This window comes from Trachypithecus francoisi, unplaced genomic scaffold (assembly GCF_009764315.1).
Source record: "Trachypithecus francoisi isolate TF-2019V2 unplaced genomic scaffold, Tfra_2.0 Lachesis_group18, whole genome shotgun sequence".
Lineage (NCBI taxonomy): Eukaryota > Metazoa > Chordata > Mammalia > Primates > Cercopithecidae > Trachypithecus > Trachypithecus francoisi.
This window is the reverse complement of record NW_022681463.1, coordinates 65,403,015-65,423,122: the sequence shown is the minus strand read 5'-3', so window position 1 is coordinate 65,423,122 and position 20,108 is coordinate 65,403,015. Positions and strand designations below refer to the sequence as shown.

Sequence of the window (20,108 nt, the reverse complement as noted above, 5' to 3'; positions counted from 1 at the left end):
TCTGTAGTCCCAGGTGCTCAGGAGATTGGGAGGGAGGATTGCTTGAGTCCAGGAGTTGAAGGCTACAGTGAGCTTTGATCACATCACTGCACCCTAGCCTGCGAGACAAAGCAAGACCTCATCTCTTAAAAAAACAAAACAAAACAAAAAAAAGTTAACCGTTGAAGGTGAGTGTTTTTGAGAACCTATTACAAATGTGATACATGCATAGCCTCATCCCAGGCACTGGCTCCACACAAAGAAATAAGAGCTCCAGCCTGCAAGGAATAGATAGTCTACTTGGGACAGAGTGAAAAGACTGTAATAGGTCACATGTGTAGCAGTCAAAACAGTAATACAGATGAGAATTTATAGCGCACTGAGCTCTACCTCCCTGACCCATTCTTGGAGGTCACAGCACAATGAGATAGCTAAAATAACCCACTTTGGAAGCTACCAGATCTCCATGACTTTGAGAGGAAGTTTAAAATAAACTCTGGGGCTGGGTGTGATGGCTCACGCCTATAATCCCATCACTTTGGGAGGTGAGACTGAGGATCGCTTGACCCCAGGAGTTCAAGACCAGCCTGGCCACCATATTGAGACCCTGTCTAAACAAAAAATTTAAAAATTAGCCAGACGTGATGGTGCCTGCCTGTAGTCCCAGCTACTCGGGAGGCTGAGGTGCAAAAATTACTTGAGTCCAGTAAGTTGAGGCTGCAGTGAGCCTTGATTGTGCAACTGCAGTCCAACCTGGATGACAGAGCAAGACCCTGTCTCAAAATAATTAATTAATTAATTAAAATAAGATAAACTCTGGCAGCCTCAGGTCCTTTACTTTTGAAAATGAGGTATCTTGTAAAATGGTTTGGAAGTTTAAATGGAAAGGACACAGCATGTGCTTAGCGTTCCGTTAATGGATTGAGTTATTTAATGGATTCAATCTATTTGGAGGGTGGGACAGATCTATATTGTCTCTTTCATGTTGGCTCATCGAAAGCTGCCTCAGATGTCAACACAGTGCTCTGCAGCATTTCCCTTTTAGTGACTCACAGGAGGATCTGCAGTGTAGCTTGTCTTCCCAGTCTTCTCAGCCATTACTAGATTGAATCTGCCATTATTCTTCATTAGCTACATCAAAATTTCAAGCTGTCATTGTCATGTTTTTGAGCTTTATTTGAACTTTTTTGATGAAAAAATATTTATAGATTTAGAAATCATGTTAGTATAGTATGTGGTTGTTTGTTAAATGAAAAAATTTCCTTGAAGAATTCAGTTCTAAGGACTGTTATCCTCAACACAATTTAATTTTAGTTCATTCTGTATCTTTTCCTATTTGCAGTTGTGGGATATGACCCCAGTCGTGTCTTGATGACTCTCCCAGGAATCAGAAAGATAGTATTTACTAAAGAAATGGTTGTTTTAATCCAAATCATTACCAGAGTGGTAAAGCAGACATGTGAGAAGTAAGAAAGAAACTAAAGACCCTGGATGAATTTGCAGATGACCCATGCGCACAGTGGGGACCTGGCGAGTGACAACTTGCAAGGGGACTCTTCCAACTTGTTCATACAATATAAAAGAAGCTATTTTTTTAACAAATGGTTTATACAGTCTGGCTGTGCTGCATTGTTTTGAGTATACCGAAAAATCTGTGTGGGGTGTTTAATTTTATACTTTCCACACCCCATTTTATGTGTTACTTTGTGTGTCAGAGAAATAAGGGAAGTATCCACTCAGAGTATTTTGGTCATTATAGTTTCTGTGTTTTCTTTACTTCAACATGTGTCACGTGGCCAGCGGCTTTTTGTTCTCTTCCCTCTGCACCTACCTGCACCTCTCTGCCTTTCCTGGAGGGGATGTATTTACATTATTTATTCCCAGTGTTTCTGCTTTCATGTCATCCTCAGTGGAGAGATTTGGAAACTCATCATGTGGATTCACCAGCCAGCTGCTGGAATCGCCTGAAGAGCGATTTGTTTGTGATGTCTGCCTCATTCACGGTCTTATTAAGTAGAAAAGACTGTGTTTCTGCCTCAGTTGCCTCTGTCTTTCCCACATTAAAAAAAAAATGCTGTGAGAAAGCTGCTCCCAACCATGGTTATCACAGAAGTAGATTATTTTAACTCAGAGCTTCAACGATTAGTGCCTGATCATTTAGAATTCAGTTGGAGCCTCCCGAGCCTCATGTTTTAGCTTTTTTGACGCAGCTCTCCCTCACTCATAACAATGAAAACAAACAACACACACACAAAATCCTACATCAGCGGTCCTCAACCTTGTTGGCAGCAGGGACCGGTTTCAAAATGAAACTGTTCCACCTCAGATCAGCAGGCACTAGCTTGTCACAAGGAGCATGCAACCTAGATCCCTCGCATGCGCCGTTCACAATAGGGTTCGTGCTCCTATGAGAATCTAACGCCACCACTGATCTGATGGGAGGCGGAGCCCAGGCAGTAGTGCTTGCTTGCCTGCTGCTCACTTCTGATGGGTGCCCCCCATTCATCACAGGCCGTGGACGGGTACCCACCTGCAGCCCGGGGTTGGGGAGCCCCACCATACATGCTCTGAAAATAAGTGTCTTTAAATTGTCTGTTTTTGTGTGACATCATCTCGGAACTTGAACACGTTCATTACGGCAGGATTGCAATCCTGCTGTATTCCTCACCCTCTGTATTCTATCCCTTTAAAAACTAGATATTTAAACACTTTATCTTAATGTGTTTCATCAGAACACTTTGCACACTTTCCTACTAAAACGGTATGTGGTTGATCCAAGACAGAATGGTACCTACAGTGCAGGCTGTGTTCCTGTGGGAATGGAAAAGAGGACTTTAGAAAGCGAACCTGAAGAACTCTTATTTCTAAGGGAATCCAATCAAGCTTGAGAAAATGAAATATTCTTGTGGGTAGTGACTCAACTCAGGATACTGAAGTCCCTTTTAAACATCTTATTTTCCCCTGTAAAAATAGAATAAAAATTAATGGCAAGCCTGCGCCAGGTGCCTGCCCCTCTTAAGCACTTTACACGCACAGTTCATTCAACCTCACATGTCAGGAGCATCAGGGAGCTCACCAGTCTCTTGAGGATCACAGGCCAATTGCTTGTCCTTCCCGACCCAAGCCCCACCCCACAGTGTCTTGCTCTCTTCTGATTCTACAGGGTTTTTTGATGGTAATACATATGGGAGTGACATCGAAATCCTCCCTATTATTTTCCCTCTTTTCCTGGAAAGCCGTTTTTTGCCCTCACAAGCATTCATTACTTCTCTAACTAGGGGGAAGTACTACAAGCCATCCTCGGGTACTGCCCCTGTGTGTGCTCCCCGGGGGTGGGGCCTTGCTCGAGGTGATTCTGCTGCCCTAGCATTGGGAAGCAGGGCCAGTGCATGTGTCCCATGCAGCCATGGTACATGGAAGCTGTCACCTGAGCCATCAGACCAGCGCAGCCCACGTGACTGGAGCTCTGAAGAGGCACACGCATGCCCCGCACAGGCCATTAGCACTTGTCGCTTCGCTGCCCTGCTCCACACTAGCCTTGCTTGCATCAGTCAAAACTGTTATAACAACTGCTTGGAGTCTTTTCTGCATGATTGCTCTGTGAGAGAGCTTTCACAAGGGAATTAAATTTAAAATATTCAAAGATCTATTTTGTAGTTTATTACTAGAACCTGCAGCCACTTAGTACGTTGTATGTAATAGAGGACTGTGTGTTGGAAATGAGCAATAGACATGAGTCTCTCCATTTTCCCTTCCTAAACTTCGAGCTTGGCCTGCCTACAGAGAGAGGAACATAGTATTAGGGCAGCAAAGGCCCAGGCGCCCAGCAAGCTGTGTGGGTTCTGAGATGGGTCTAGATGCATTCAGACCTCATTCGGGAAGCAGAGTGTCCCCATCAGATCACATATGTCCTCTACAGTCGCTCTGGCCTGTGGCCTTGCATGCCATTCTACTGTCTTCCTCCCAGCCCACAGAGCCACTAGAGGCTGAAGCCACTTCACATCTCACTGGTGTTGAGAATCATGATCAGAAAACCACAGATAGGTCAAGGTATCCATTGCTCTTTTCTCTCATCTGTATGGGTGCTTGAATTTGATGACATGTGTTTAGCAAACCAATTGTGTGTTTGTAATACTGTGAATTCTTGAGTTTTGCATTAAGTGTCTCCCCCAGTTTGGTAATTTGTAGAGAAATATGTGCTGGTGTTGGGTGTCTTCCAAGCATTTTAGGGAAATGGAGGCTCCATGCCTTAGGAGTGAAAGCTGGCGCCAGCACTTGGCTTTTGTTCTGTGTAGGTGAACTCTCATAATTCTTGTTTTATCCTGTTGGATTTGCACTTTACATATATTTTTGCTCTATTGCTTAAACATATAGCAGCTCTTGCAAATAATGCCTAACTTGCCTGTGTTGAGAAGGTGGCAGATCTACACATATCATACGCAGAGTTGTTCTCTAGCTGGTGGGACAAAACCAACCACATGCTCTTGGTTCCTCCAAACGAATGACATTACTTGACATTACTGCCTGAGTGTGTCTTCACAATAGCAAAATGGTTTGAGGTTAAACATTGGAATCTTATGCCATTTTGTGTGAGGTCAGTCTACCATAACGTGCTTCTCATTTGATGATTTTAATTACTCCAGAAATCAGAAAGTCACAAAACTGGAAGGCATCGTCAGAGATCTAGAGTGTTCCAAGCAGAAAACACATTAGTTATACGGGGCAGTTAGATATGACTGAGATGTAAACAAGAGAATCTAAAAGAATGTTCAAGGAGTAGCTGTTCTTGAACATTACTTAGTAATGGCATGAGTGGGAGGAGAGACTTTCAACGCCTTGAGACAGGGCGCTCTCTGGAACCAGCTTTGTTCCTCTTATCAGAAGCATATATGACACTTTTTTTGGCTACAGTCCTGTGGTGGGGGAGGTAATTATTGCCTTCATCCACATAAATTCCTTCCTATACATTCCCCTCAAACCACCCCAGAGGCAAAACTGAAATGGAAATCCAGGGGCACTTAAAATTCACCCTACCCCATTTGGCTGTGATTCCCAGGCTTACAGCACTGCCTTTACAGAATATCACCTTTTCATTTTCTGAGATTCATTTTATAAACGTATAGGCCAGGTGCCATGGCTCACACCTACAATCAACACTTTGGGAGGACAAGGCAGGAGGATCGCTGAGCCCAAGAGTTCAAGACCAGCCTCGGCAACACAGCAAGACCTGTCGCTACCAAAAATGTAAAACTTAGTTGGGTCTGGTGGCACACACCTGAATTCCCAGCTACTGGGGAAGCTGAGGCAGGAAGATCACTGGAGCCCAGGAATTCAAGGATGCAGTGAGCTATGATTGCACTACTGCAGTCTAGCCTGGGCAGCAGAGCAAGGCCCTGAATAAATAAAGTATAATTTATTTTTGACTGATAGTAATCACTTCTTAAGGCCCAAATTTTTGTTTTTAAGCAAAAGGATAGCTCTAAGCGTGGGTCACAGTTACTGGACACAAATATTCACTACATGAGATTCCTTTGCTTATGGCTGTTCATAGAATTTTAATTCTATGTAAGTGTTCTTGTTCACTAAGATACTTCGAAGTGAAAGAAAGCATTTTACCAATGCAGTCTTAATTTTTCTCCTTTAAAATACTACTGAATTTTTCCTGGTATGAAGACAGATATTTATTAACTGGACTGGAAAACACAGAAATGAAGTTCATGTTGAACACTGAGTTCTCTAGATGATCCCTGAGATTTGAATGTTCATGTCAACCGTGTTGAGCGCTCACCAGCCACCAGGCTTTAGGCACTGGCGGTGTAAGCTGTCTGAGGCCCATTCTCAGGCTGGGCAGAGGTCACACAGTGAGTAAATGGGTCTTTTCAGTGCAATGTGGTCATAATAGAGGCATGCCAGGGTGCCACTAACCCAGCAGGTGTGGCAGGAGGGGCTTCACAGAGGAAAGGACTTTGAGCTCAGTGTTCAAGGATGAGGAGTGAGTCATAAGGGGGAAAATGGAAATGACTTTCCAGGCTTCGGAAACAGCATAAACAAAGGCCTGAGAGCTGGAGTCAGTGTGGTGTGTCCAGGGATCACAAGTGGGCTGGAGCTGCCGGAGAACAGCCAAGTAGCTCAGCTGCGTCCCGGAACCGAGCTTGTCGCTAATCAGATGCTGTTGCTCCCTGGCCTCAGAGGAAAGCAGCACAGGGCTCACTGCGAGGGGTTTCCCCAGAGGCTCCTCTTGCAGCCAACACTACTATTAGTTTATGTTATAATAGTATCAGTTTCTTTTTCTTTGGAAATCCCTAGAACTGTTATCTGGAAGTGACCCAGGGTAACTAATTCTGGATCTTTGGGTGCACAGCCTCTCACTGGAGTCTGGGAGGAGGAGGTGGAGACTATTAGTGCACGGCCTGCTACCAGGAAGGACTCACAGACTAACACCAAAGGTATGCTGGGCTCAGCTGCTCCACTTAAGAAAAGGAAAGCCCTGGACCTGTGGCAGGAGGGGATTGTTCTAGTCAAGTGTGGCATTGCACAGATGGGCGGGGCCAAGTGTTTGGGTGCAGACGCAGGCAGCTGCTGCCCTCCACTTTCTGCTGTTGGAAGTCACAGATGATTCCAGTACAATGTGGGAGATCCTCCTTACAGGGGCACTTGCAAGGGGAAGGCAGAGAGTTTTGTCAATTCAGGTACAGGTCTGTCTGGGAGACCTGGCCCTGTGGAGGCAGGAACACCACGCAGGGGGATGGCAGCGCCTGTCTTTGTTATCACATCATTTGCCTTTTCCTTGTAGGACCCAGAGATCTATGTCCAAAACTGAGTCCAGAAACATGTGTTCCTGTTTAAACTTCAGCTCAGCTTCTTAACCAAGAATCACATGTCAGCCCTCCAGGGTTGTGGTTTGGATTTTTGCCTTTAAACATTATCTCCTTTCCACCAAGAAGCCTACTTAGGTTTAGCACATGAAAACAGTGTGTATACATTAGACCGGTCTCAAATTGGAATGGGATATCTTCCTTGCACGTCCCATACCAGGGAATTTTTTTTTTTTTTAACAGAGTGTAGAGCCTTTGCCAGAGATGTTTAAAGGGAGATTAAAGGCTTGAGTGAGGGATGAATTTGATTATCATTCTTAAGGTCCCTTCCAATCCTGTGATTCTATGATTCCACGAGTCTCGTTTATTATTGGCCGTGCCTAACCCATCACCAGTGAGCTGCCCACATGTTGCTGGCTTCCCTTGGATAAAGGAGGGTCTAGCACCACATGCCTTTGTTGTCTTCCATCATATCAAGTGAATTGCTTTCTGGACTTTTTCCATCTACAGCCTACGAGGTTTGGTTTTGGGAAAAGATGGTAAAGTTTCTTTTCCTGAGGTTGTAGGGGAAAAAATGTTTTTTAAGATGGTAAGGGTGGAAATTAATCATGGTACCATCTCATTAAAAATAGATACCTCAAAATGTTTACCTTTACCAGTCAGGAAGAGTATCTGACTTTCTTGGAAGGGTCAGGAATTACAGGTTGGCTGAAAAGTTAGATTGAGAATCTGACCTTGATACTTAACGATTCTTTTTTCCCTTGGTTCTCGGGGATGCATGAAAAGGTGAGCTGTCACTCACAAAAAAGGGAAAATGCTTTGAAAAATATGTTTCACATATACACTCTCTTTTATCATTTTAGTGGATGGCAACCTTACATCATAGTATATGCCAGTATGACGTATGGACCAAAACACTAGTGTCACTTGAAACCATTGTACTCTTATGGATTTGTGTCTTATACCATTTGCCTTGCTTTTTACATGACTTTTGTTTTTCAAGGTACTGTCATTTTGCAAAAGGAAATCTTTACATGAAATGTACAAAAACTGTTACTAACTGGACAACAGGGAAGGTGCTGGCCCCACATGAGTGCCTGCCTACCACTCTACTTCTAACCAGGGACATGGATCTTCCATTCTCTACATCCACCGGACTGCAGCCCACATCTGGACCTGGCTGCAGTGGGCATGTTACCGTATGGGTATCTGTTTCTTTCTTTTTCTGAAGTGAGGAGATTATTTGGGGGGTCAGGCTGAGAATGTAATAAGCCTGACGTTGGAACAGATTTCTCCCGTGTGGTCTGCTGGACCCCTCCGGCATTTGCCACACTCCCTGCCGGTCCTGACATTGACTTCCTGAATGTGATTAGGTAGTAATGAGCAAGAATTTCCTAGGATGTTGAAATGTCTGTATCCAGGCCTCCATTCAAATGCTGCTGAATATTGTGAATGTTTTTTACTCCGCTCACTTTCCCACTGTGCTTCCCTCTAACCAAAATATACGTGTATACATTACCAGTGTACAACTCTCAATGCAGAGTTGCCTCCATGGTTTAAAATAAATCTCTGTGAAAACCTTTCTGCAGCTGTGGTCCCATCACTGTTACATGTGGCCACACACACGCACCCGGACAGCCTTGCTGTGCTGTTTAGCCCTGTGGGTTCTGTCCAGTTGGTGGGAGGGGGAGGTTCCAGACCACTCCACCTGCTCTCTAGACGCCAGGGAGAGCTTCTGTTTGGAGGTGACGATGAGCCCCGTTCACTACAGTCTAAGTACAGCACATGGGCTCAGGCCATGGAGCTCTTTCTCTTTGTCATTAAGTCGACTTTTTCCTGTGTTTAGTAAACTTTCCAAATGAGGAGAAATGACTTCGGGGCAAACACTGCCAGGGAAAGCCTCTTTTAATACTGGTGAGGTTCATTTTATGGAGAAGAAAAATAGGTGCAAAGGCACCGAGTGACCTGCATGCTATAGAATCACCGTTGAAGGAGTGGCTGGGCTGTCCTGTCCCGTGGTTCGCCCAGCACAGCCTCGCCCACACCCAGCATTGCTGAGGCCCCTCATCCTTCTGCAGAAAAGGAGGCATGCAGTTAAATGGAGCTGGTGCTTGCTTGATAGCGCCTCCTTTTGTCAGAAAGATGCTGATGTTTCAGGCTGGCACACCCAGAAAAATCCCTTCCTTGTGGCCCTTGGCTGATGAGCCCTGGATCAGTGTCTCAAGGACGACTGGGAAGCTGCAGCCGTCTGGGTTTTCCTCTGCTGTGGGGGATGAGTTATGTTGACTCCACCATGGACACGAAGAATGTATGTAGATGTATTCTAAATCTGCTCATTGGTTTTATTACAACTTTTCCTGGAGTCACTAAGAGGTAAAATGGTGTAAATTAGAGGTTTCATCAAAGTGTAGTACCAGAATGCCACATGGATTACTGAAGCCACTCTTAATCTTAAGCAAATGTAAACTAGGCCTCATTCAATTGTTTATGTAAATATGCAGCGTCCCTTGGTTACATGGTGCTCCTGGAACCATGCACAGCAAAGGCAGTGTCCAGCCCTCTCCTGGGTGGGGAGGGGGCACAGCACCAGCCTCTGACACTGGAGGAGCTGAGAAAGGGAGGAGAAGTGGAGTCCACAGCGGGGCATTCCTGCTGCCTCCAACCCTGGGTCCCCTCAGACTGGCAATGGTGGTTCATCTCGAACTTCAAATTCTTTAGAAAACCACATTCTCGAATAAATGAGAGACTTAAGAACCTGCTGCAGGAGTCAAGGTCAGCCTGATGATAGCCCCCGCTAGTATTTATTTTGAAATAAAAGTTCCCAGCCCTTGTAGGCCCCTCACTGTAAGGCACAACGCCTTCGAGGGGAAGTGGAAGTGGGGTCTTGTTCACTGGCCCCTAGACCACACCTGGTATTTTCTAAGGCAATTCTGGTACCACACTGTGCCTCGGTTGGTCTATTTAAATGTCTGAGCCAGCTGCTCTAGGATTTCAATGAGTTTCTCCTCTTCGGCCGGTGAGGAGGACATTCTAGTGAGAGACAAGTGTGTAGAAACTGGCTTCCGATCTAAAAGTGAGAGGGAACAGCAGAGAGGTGTGAGCTGCCGCAGCATGGCTGGGTCTATGTCCCTGTGCTGCTCAGGCCTTGAACTGATGCCTGCTGGAGTGGCGGCGCCCCACGGGTGTTAGACCCCATCCCTGCCCTCAAAGGTCCCACACGGATTAGGCAGCATGGATTGATATGTAAAGTGCAGTTTGGTAACTGGGAGGCTGCAGCCAGGGCTGGACGGGAGACCACATTTGGGTGATCAGCGGGAAGGAGCACGGCCATCCTCCTGGATATCCCAGGGGTCACCAGCGCTTCAGAATTCCTCAAGCAAGGGTGGTTCTCATCAAGAACAGAGGAAAGAGAAGCAGAGCAAAGAGCCTGGCTTCTACCCAAGGTAAAGTGCTGTCTTTGGATGGCCTCCACTCACACGCCTGCCCCCTTAGGCGCCCATTGGGAAGTGACGTGAACAGATCACTGCTTCCAAAAACAGAAAAACAGAGTCCGTCACTCCCTGTGCAGTGCAGAGAAGCAGAGTCCGTTACTCCCTTCGCACTGCCGCTTTGAATAGCGCCCCTCCCAGGCCTCAGGAAACTGCAGAGAAAATCTCCCATTCCCAAGGTAGGAACTGCCTCTCCCCTGTTCCCATGGGACCTTGACGACAGGGTTATCACAAGTCTTCAAAGAAGCTACCAACCCGGGGCGAAGCACTTCCCAAAACTAACCTCAGCAGGCAAAGCAATCGTCTCGCCAAAGAAGCCCAGGCACCGCCCAGGGGACAGTCCCATCCCAGGTTTCACGGAAGGGAAGGTGCACCTCGAATGCCCAGCTGCTGCCCCAGCCCTGTGTCAGGTACCTTCACAGCCAGGGAGGAAGTCACCTTGAAAGAAGCGGCTGCTGGGCTGCGCGGCTGCGGCAGAGGAGAGGGCCAGCCACAGCACCGTGTCCGTGCCCTGGGCCTCGGAGCGCCGGCGGTCCCCGAACCTGGTGTGGAACCCCGGCATCGCCTGCCTCATACCTGGGAGAAGGAAGGGACAGGCAGATTAGGACAGCATTCTCCAGCAAATGTGGTTGACTTCCCTTAACACACACACACAAAAAGTGGAAAAATGAAATGGAATCATAAACTGCTGTATTTGAAAATAGCACTCACCCAAGCCACTCGGAACCAATTCCAAAGAACCTCCTTTACAAAGCCCCCAAGGTGTCATCTGATGGAAAGTGCTGCTCACTGGAGCCTGACTGAGTCCCCATGTCCCCAGGGCACCAGCACCCAGCCCAGCCCCGAGAGCAGAGTCGCCCGCAGAGCCCCCCTTTCCATCCTGAGAGGATCCTAATGAGCTGCGAGGCTCACCATGAGGCTGGGCCGAGCAAACCACTCAGCCTCCTGGGTTCAGGAGCCCTCTCAAATCATCCTAGGCTCGAGGATCCTGACTGTTGGTTCCTTGGACTGTTTTAGTATTTTCCTCTTTTTAGGGAGGAGTAGATAAGAGGAAAGAATTCTTCACTTCCTCTGCCAAGCCCCTCGAGCTGTCCCACCCTCTGCATCCCAGGGCTACAGGGAGGTGTTTGCCTGGAGTAGCCTCCGGTGCCTGGCCTGTGCCACTGGTGGCCCTGCATCTGCCACTCTACCTGCCCACGCCTTCGAGGACCCAGCCACACGCTCTGGCTCCAGTCCACACCCCATTTTCCCACAGACCTCAGGGAACACAGTGTCTCCACAGTGAGCACACTGGGAAACAAAATAGTTCTCTCTCGAAGCCAAGGAAAGAAAATAAACCAGAGAAAACAACAATTAAGAGCTGTACTGAGATCATGGAATTGTAGAGCTAGAAAGATCACCTAAGCAAAAGCACTCCTTTTTTAAATTAAAAATAAACATCTTTTTTTCTTTTCACAGAAGCAATACTTGTTTATTGTAGAAAAATCAGGATAAACTGATAGGCAGAAAGAAAAAATTTGAAAACCTTGTGGTGTGTCACTCAGAGGTGACAAATGTCCGTATGCTCAGCCCTCCCAGGCCCCTGTGGCCACAGACAGGTCATGTGCACCTGAGAGCTGCTCTATATATGACCTCTGAACAACACATGGTAAACCGCACCTTGACCCAGATGATAGAGCCCAGTAGTGGGCTTGCCAGGCTGATTTTAAACATCTGAGCGGATGTTGGGATTGTCAGAACGGTATCCTTGGAGGGTAAGAGGCTGGGGTCCCCCACAGCCTCCTAGAATTCACCCTGGACAGGCAGAACCACGTATGTCTCCCATTAGGCAGTGAGAAGAATCGAGAAGCCATGCTCTCTGAGCACTCCCAGCCTGAGTCTCCCCTGGTATACTTTGCTGAGAACATCCTTTTTGTATTTAAGAGAGGAGACTCAGATCTATACAGCAGAGGACTAATTTCTGCCAAATCTCCAAGCTGGTCTCCAAAAGATGCCACAAAGCACCAACATACACCTCTTTCTATAGGGGTGTGGTAGTTACAAAAATAAGATCACGAGGCATGTACTATTCAGGAACTCGGTATCTTTATTTAATGATATAGTGCACAGGGTTTTTCCATAGGCATGATTGACAGCAGAGTCTTCAGCCCGGAACAGATTTTGCACAGGTGTTCCATAATTTATTAACTTCGTCTCCTACCACCAGCACTGTGATAAGCAACCTTGTTTTCCCTATCTTTATTTCTTAGGATGAATTCCAAGGCTTCTGATAAATAGTGGTTTTCAGAAAGGCCATGCCAGCGGTGTGTGAGAGCCTGATTCCCAAAACCCCATGGCCAGGACCAGCTGGGAGGTCTTAGCTTCTCTGGGCCTCAGTTCCCTCATCTGTAAATGGGTGTGATAATAGACAGCAGTGGCCACCCCACAGGGGCTTGAGGACAAAGACAGCGCTGAGACCAGCTCTTAGTGCTGCGGGTGCACCCTGGGGTGTGTGCTGTGGCTGCTGCTGCTTTCAGTTCCCTTGTTCGTGGAGGAGGAAAGAGCTGCAGAGAGCCCAGGTGAGCAGCATGAGGTCACGGAGTTGGTGAGGCAGATCTGGAAGAGAATTCTGCTACCTTCCACTGCTGCTCCAACATGCTTCCAGATCATTCTAGCTGTGTCCTTGTGGCTGCCATTTACCTTCATACATCATTATTTCTAAAAACCTGGGGAGTGGTGAGGCAGCCTGGGCCTCTCCCACTCCCTTCCTCAGCCCCTGCTCATTCCTCTCTGATGTGGAAATGACAGTGGTCACCAGCTCCCTCTCTCACCAGGATACACTGTAGTTAGGAGGGTGCCCCAGCCGCACCCGCTCCCGTTCCCACCGTCCCCTTCCCTGACTTGCACAGGGCAAGCTGGAAGCAAAAGCTCTGTGTCTGCATGAGGCTTCCCCCAGCTGCAGTCCCAGCGCGCCCCTGCCTAAATGGAAATGAAGCTACTCCCCAGTCCTCATTACGCTGGTTTTAGGTCATTCCTAGGGAGAGTCAATCCTGCGGCTGCTCAGGTATTTTTAGATGAAACATAAGTGGCTCAGCAATTAAAGGCTATGACATACCTGGGGTGTCGGCCCAGCTAGGATGCATGGAAGAAAAATGGATGGCCGGGTGCCCTTGGGCCCACCGCTCCATCAGAACCACTTGCTGTCTCTGGACAGGAGCGAGGGGGTGAACAGGAGAGAGGAGGCGCCATTAGGTGAAGGGCAGGAGAAAAGCCCTGCCCAGCCTGGCTTATCTTACACCGGACTCTGCAGCATGTACAGCCGCTTGATGTCACCCTCCTCCAGAATCAGTCTTTACCCAGCATCCCTGAGTAGGACCTAGCAGGTCCTGCCCACTCCAAAGGAGGCGAGAACAAGCAATGAGCAAACCTGGCAAAACGCTGAGAGAGAAGGAACAGCTGACCCTCCCCCATGAAATTACACCCCTCAGCACCCAGGTGTTCCTCGTCCACAAGTTGCCTGGGTGGCTATTCTTTGCTGCTCACTGAGGGCAGGGATGGTACCTGTTCTGTTCCCTGCTGGACCTCAGGCCCCCAGCACAGACTGGCATAGAGTGTGTGTTCAGCTAATATGGGAATTAAGGCGGGGCGCAGTGGCTGAAGTCTGTAATCGCAGCACTTTGGGAGGCGGGCGGATCACCTGAGCTCAGGAGTTCGAGACCAGCCTGGCCAACATGGTGAAACCCAGTCTCCACTAAAAATGCAAAAATTAGCTGGGTGTAGTGGTGGGCACCTGTAATCCCAGCTACTCGGGAGGCTGAGGTAGGAGAATTGCTTAAACCCAGAGACGGAGGTTGCAGTGAGCCTATGTATATATGTGTGTGTGTGTGTGTGTATGAATTAACTCCTTCCTTAGGCAGACCATAGCAAATGTACTGGACACAGAGAATACATCAGTTATAGACAATAAAAATCTTTAAATCCTCCCCTTTCCCAGCTGCACTCACGCTATTGCCCCATCCCAGGGTAGTTTGATCATGCTTGGCAAAGAACTCCATCTCTGGGCCTCATTTACAACAAGTGGATGGTTTATTCCCATGTCCTCTGGGAAAACTGTAAAGAAGTGCTGGTCTTTCAAATGTCAGGATTTGGAGTCGTGAGATGTAATTCACCAGGATTTGGTCCGGGGTCAGGGAGCAAAACTGGGGCACACCCAGGACATACAAGCGGAAGAAGTGGAGGTGCAGAGTCTCAGACAGAGCCACCTTCGGAAGGCACACAGCACCGACAAGGAAGGCGGAGGGTGCTGGCAGCCTTACAGACAATGTGGGCGCCCTACCGGGTGAATTTAAGGGCAAGAACTGTAAATATGGAAGTTATATATATCCGGCTTTTAAATGTAGCTGTAATAAGCAGAGATACAGCAGTACAGGTTGAGCATCCTTCATCTGAAATGCTGAGGCCCAGAAGTGTTTCAAGTTTCAGATTTTTTCAGATTTTGTAATATCTGCATATACATAAGGAGATATCTTGGGGATAGAACTCAAGTCTAAACACAAAATTCATTTATGTGTCATATATGCCTTCACAAATAGTCTGAAGGGAATTTCATACAATATTTTTAAAATAATGTGCATGAAACAAAATGTGTGTTCATGAAAAGCATCAGAAAGCCAAGGTGTGGGATTTTCCACTCGTGACATCATGTCAGCACTCAAAATGATTTGGATTTTGGAGCATTTTGGATTTGGGATTTTCAGATGAAGGATGCTCCATCTGGAGAAATCTATTTTCTGTTCAGAGTAGTCAAGGGTTCTGGACTGTGGCCCCTTCCCTCCCTCAGAATCCAATGTGCAGCCCCTCCCAGTGGGCCTCCAGGGAGCCAAGAGCTGCCCAGAGGAGACAGGAGGGACCACTCGCCGTCCTCATTCCCTCTGAGTGGCACAGCGTAATGGATCCCCCTGCTAGGATCCTGTTCTGTGTGGGTCTGAGAAACACCGAGAGGAGATGTCGCAGCTTTGTGGCTCCTCCTAGGATGCTGCTGAAAGCCCACCTGGGTCTGAGCAGAGCTGTGCTCCCCAAAGGGGAGCCCTCTTGGTGAGGGAACATTTTCAGGGGCTGCATGAACTACTAAGGTCCAATTAATGTGCATCCCAGAGTAAGCATCCCTTGGAAAAGGGCCCACGCAGCCCGTGGGTAAAACGCAGTCTCGGGAAACCCATCTCACTGACTTTGTTTTGTGCATAGACCATAGTTCCATCCAAGCTGTTCTTTTGGACTGGAGATCATCAGTGTTCAGTTTCTGAACCAACATTCCTCCTGAGGAGATGGTTATCTGCAATAAAGGTAACAGAGATTTACAAACTAAAGCCTGTGACCCCTTCCACTCTTCACCCTCTGTGGAGCAGTGCTTCTTGCTGTTGTGACCAATGACTGCAGAATTAGTGGCTTGAAGCAACACACGTATTCTCCTACAGTATTCTCCTATATGTATTCTCGTATGGTTCTGGAGCCCAGAAGTCTGAGGTGGGGCTCATAGGCTAAACTCCAAGTGTCAGGAGAGCCACGTCCCCTCTGCCAGTTTCAGAGGAGACTCCATTCCTTGCCTTCAACTTCTAGAGGCTGCACCAGCACTCCTCAGCTCACAGCCACATCCTCCACCCTCTGCTTCCATGGTCAGTTTTCCTCTGAGTCCCGCCCTCCTCCTTTTCCTCCATAAGGACCCTTGGGACTCCATGGAGCCCACCTGGATACTCCAGGACATGCTCCTTATCCCAAGACCCTGAACTGAACTGCAGCTGCCAAGTCCCTTCTGCTATATAAAGGTGACACAGTCACAGGTTCTAGGATTAGGATATGAACTTTTGGGTGGGGGATGGCGGGGATCATTATTCTGCCCACCGCAGCAGAGAGAAGGCAGCCTACATTAACTGTCTTCTTCCTGCTTTCTCCCAGTTTATGATATTTCAACCCACTGGGGGAGAACAGGCTCCAGTAGCCGTCCCCTCCCCTCTGAGCAGGACAGTCCCCAGAAACAGCAGCACCACCCTAACCTGAGCGCCCCACAAGCCGCCCCGGCCCTTCGGAGGCCTCCCTCCCCAGTGCTTTGCCGATGCCCATGTGACAGCCAGAGTGGGGGTCGGGGGTTGGGGGAGTTCAGAGATGGCTGGGGTCTGAATGTGCTCTTGGCATGCCTCCACCTCCCTCTCGGCCCCCTGACAGAACTGGGGTTTTGCCGTGGATGTGGACAGAATGGCGCCCTTACGGCAGTCTGGCAGCAAACCTAGGCCCACTGACTTCCTATCCGGAGCAAAGTCCATTACCATCAAAACATCCCACAAGGTCACCTCACCACTCGGGGGTCGTGTTCTTTCTCCAGCACAGGGATCAGCCCGGCCTGGTCGTGAGAATGTGCACACCTGAGGCAACACACAGCGTCCCGTGAGGGGCAGCAGGAAGCCCCACTCAGGGGGTCCTGCAGGACTGATGTGGGGCCCATGGGCCCGCACCTGCCCCCTACAAGAGGGCAAGTGGCCACCTGAGGGGCAGTCCCTCCTTCCAAGATCCTCCAAGCCAAATGTTCCTTTCCCCAGGACTGGAAGAAAGATGACTTAGAGCCTCATGTACGGACAGGAAAAGGTGTCCACGCTACAGGAATACAGGAAGGGAAAAAGAAAACTGCCAAACAGTAGGTGGGTCCACTTTGCAGAAGGAAAAATGCATCTATATGTCCAGTCTGTGCACAGAAAAATGTGAAGATGAAATTCAGCAATACCGCTAAATTAGGTCTCAAGGGTGGAATTCAGTAAAACTTTTCCTTCCTTTGCTGCACATTTCTGCACTGCTTGGATTTGAGTATTTTTACAGTGAGCATATAACTTTATGGTTATTTCTTCAAGAAATATACATATAACATTTCTAATGGAATGAGAAAAACATTGAAGAGTATTTGACATGGAAAGACATTCCTAATACATATGGAATGAGAAGTTACAAAACAGTGGGAACAATACCATTCCATTTTGGTGAGGAAAGATGTGTTAAGATGAAGAGAAAATGTCTGCAAGGATGAGTGATGCCCTGAAAGGTTAAAAATGCTCGTCTGAATGGTGAGATTATCGTTTCTATATTCTTCTTATACATGCCTGTATTTTTTTAAACAATGAATGTTTATTACTCTGTGTTTATAAAAAAAGGGAGAGTTTAAAGCCCCTCACCCCAAAGTGAGGCAGGAATCAAGTTAGGGGCTTCAAGTGGCGAGCCCTGGGCTCTTTTCTGGGCTATGCCATGGAGTTTCTGTGTGACCAGCTCTCACCACAACTTCCTGCACCACCTGCGATGTGGCCTGCATCCAGCTCGCAGGAGCTGCCTAGCATCGTGGGAAGGGTCCTGGAGGCGGATCCAGGGGCCTCCCTCTGAACCCTGGTTCTGGCACTTCCCGGCGGTGTGACCGTAGGCAAGTGCGGTGGCATTTTCAGGAGATAATAGCTGGCCAGCCCACCTCACAGCATCAGAGGGGTTTGTGGTGAAATAAAAATGTGTGCATGTCCTGTGAGGACTGGAAAGTTCTCTGGGCAGGCCTCCTTTGTCCTGCTCTTGCTGTATTATTTGTGATTCTGAGTTGTGACTTTCATCCCAGACAGCATTCTTAGTTGTTCACAGCCCAATTTATTTGGAGGAGCCTGCCTTGTTCATATTTGTGGATTTGTAAAGTCTCCTGAACCCTGGGTCACTAACAGCTGTTAACCTCCAACCAGTGGTCTTGGACTTTCTTTGTATTCACCGCCGGTGGCTTTCTCTGTGATTTAATTTACGACAAGTAGAAAGGACTTCTGCCAAAAGCGATCTGCCGCATCAGCCTGCCCTGACGGATTGTCATAAATGGTTCTTATAAGGAAGGGAAATGAAAGCTGGCAGCTGGGCTGGCTCTGCTGCCTGCCGAGGGCACCTCCTCTCTCCTCTCAGGATGGTGAGAGCTTGGGTGAGCCCCTTTGTACCTGTCCTCCCTGCCTGGGAGGTGCTCAGCTCTCATTCCCAGTCACCTGCAGGAGGGCTGGCTGGGTCGCTTGTCCCTGCCAAGTACTGTCTCCTCTAGGGGACCGCCAAGTAGCAGGTGCTTTTTAAAAAACTCCTAGAGAAACACAATAATAATCTGCTAAAATAATACACAATATATAAGCATGTATGTGCATATACATATGTGTGTACACATATACGTGGGGGTATGTGTGTATATATATAACCTCTTATTGAAAGAATTAGAGTTATAGAATCCCAGTGAGGTTCAGTGACTTATCCAAAGTCCCAGCAAGTTCATACAATGTGGAAAACAGATGGCGCATCTCCCTTTTCTTGAGTCACGTAGCCATGCTGCGTGCCAACCAATGCCAGGGAGAAGGTACCCATTCTGCAAGTCATTCTTTCCTCAGTGAACATGGCACCAGTTGCTCCTTGCCCAGCTCACACAGATCCAAACGGGCCTGTCATTAACACGTGAGCCAAGGTCAGTTTCCTGCCCCCAAAGTCCTTCAACACTCTGGTCCCCATTGAATTAAGCAAAAACCTCCTCAGCCTGGTGCAGTGGACTTCTTTGGGAAACATGCCCCATTCCCTCTTTTTAGGGGTAGGCCCCAAACGCATCCTGTTTATAACAACAACAAAGACATAACTGAGTCTTTGCCCTGGGTCAGGCGCTGTGTTTGTCCCATGTGGCCTTGACCCCATGGGCAGATGGACTGGGCCAGGGGGGTGACACCTGGTCCAAGCTGCCCCAGCCAAACTCTCCCTACAAGAGTGTAAAAATGGGATGCCGAACGGAGGACAGGTGACTCAGTGGCAGCCATATGTGACCCAGATGCAAGGAAAAGCAGAGACGGAGAGTGAACGAAGCACTTGTGGTAAGAATCCATGGACAACAGTCCCCGGGAAGCAGAAGGTCACCTCAGCGGCTGACAGGTTCTCCTGTCCTGTCCCTGGCCCTCCCAAAGCCCAGCTGTGCCTCTGCCATTGAGTTCTGTGAGGGCTGCCGTTGTAGCCTATTGATAAGTTATTTTTTTGTTTAGTCTTCCTATGTGGGTTCCTGTTACTTATGACCACACAAACCCTAAGACACTTGGCTTATCTCAGTTAGGAAGCCCACCAGTTCTCCCAGGATAACCAGCTACTCTTTAAAATAAGAATGTCTCCTGGGCATGGTGGCTCACGCCTGTAATCCCAGCACTTTGGGAGGGTGAGGCGGGCAGATCACTTGAGGTCAGAAGTTTGAGACCAGCCTGGCCAACACGGCGAGACCCCATCTCTACTAAAAATACAAAAATTAGCCAGGCATGGTGGCCCACAACTGTAGTCCCAGCTACTTGGGAGGCTAAGGCAGGAGAATCGCTTGAACCCGGGGTGGCAGAGGTTGCCGTGAGCTGAGATTGTGCCACTATACTCCAGCCTGGGCAACAGAGTGAGACTCCGTCTCAAAAATAAATAAATAAGAATGTCTCTGGACAGACACAGGTAGGGCATTGTTATAAATGGTTAATGGGTGCTTTTAGTCATTCATATCTTCATGTGAACCAGGTCAACGACTTCCTTTCCTCCAAGACTTCCTATTAATATCAGGGACATTTGGGTGATTTAAGGTTTTGATGAGAGAAAAAGAGATATTTTAGAGTACAGAATCCCATGGGAGGGCAGGCCTGGGAGGAGGGAAGGCACCTTCAGCTACCGCAAAAGTTGCCCAAGGTTAGTCCTGCTCCCAGTAATAAGGAAAATAATTCATTATCATTATGACTCATTAGTATTTTTAATTTACACAATGCCTTTCTTCCAAAGAACTCATTATGTCGATGGAGATTCATTA

The 20,108-nt window shown here is 47.9% G+C and overlaps 2 protein-coding genes and 1 long non-coding RNA gene across 7 annotated transcripts in view; 1 reads left to right on the top strand and 2 right to left on the bottom strand.

Moving 5' to 3' along the window:
• WDFY2 (WD repeat and FYVE domain containing 2) overlaps positions 1–8,376 on the top strand; it is a 193,148-nt gene extending 184,772 nt beyond the window's left edge. For 4 of the 5 annotated variants that reach the window (XM_033177648.1, XM_033177644.1, XM_033177647.1 and 1 more), the window contains one exon: positions 7,798–8,376. In XM_033177648.1, the coding sequence (XP_033033539.1) occupies positions 7,798–7,854 (57 nt within the window). In that variant the 3' untranslated portion in view covers positions 7,855–8,376. Of the gene's footprint in view, positions 1–1,321 lie in introns of all 5 variants that reach the window. The other variant, XM_033177645.1, reaches the window with a different exon arrangement.
• Positions 8,377–9,224: 848 nt separating this feature from the next.
• The window catches only part of DHRS12 (dehydrogenase/reductase 12), a 32,566-nt gene continuing 21,682 nt past the window's right edge, over positions 9,225–20,108 (bottom strand). Inside the window, 5 exon segments of the mRNA XM_033177650.1 lie at positions 9,225–9,861; positions 10,721–10,858; positions 13,377–13,467; positions 15,490–15,524; positions 15,527–15,593. Of these exon segments, the coding sequence (XP_033033541.1) occupies positions 9,752–9,861; positions 10,721–10,858; positions 13,377–13,467; positions 15,490–15,524; positions 15,527–15,593 (441 nt within the window). The 3' untranslated portion in view covers positions 9,225–9,751.
• On the bottom strand, positions 14,220–15,385 carry LOC117063752. The gene is made up of 2 exons (XR_004429053.1): positions 15,312–15,385; positions 14,220–14,593 (listed from the first exon to the last, which is right to left on the bottom strand). It is a non-coding gene; the product is annotated as an uncharacterized LOC117063752 (long non-coding RNA).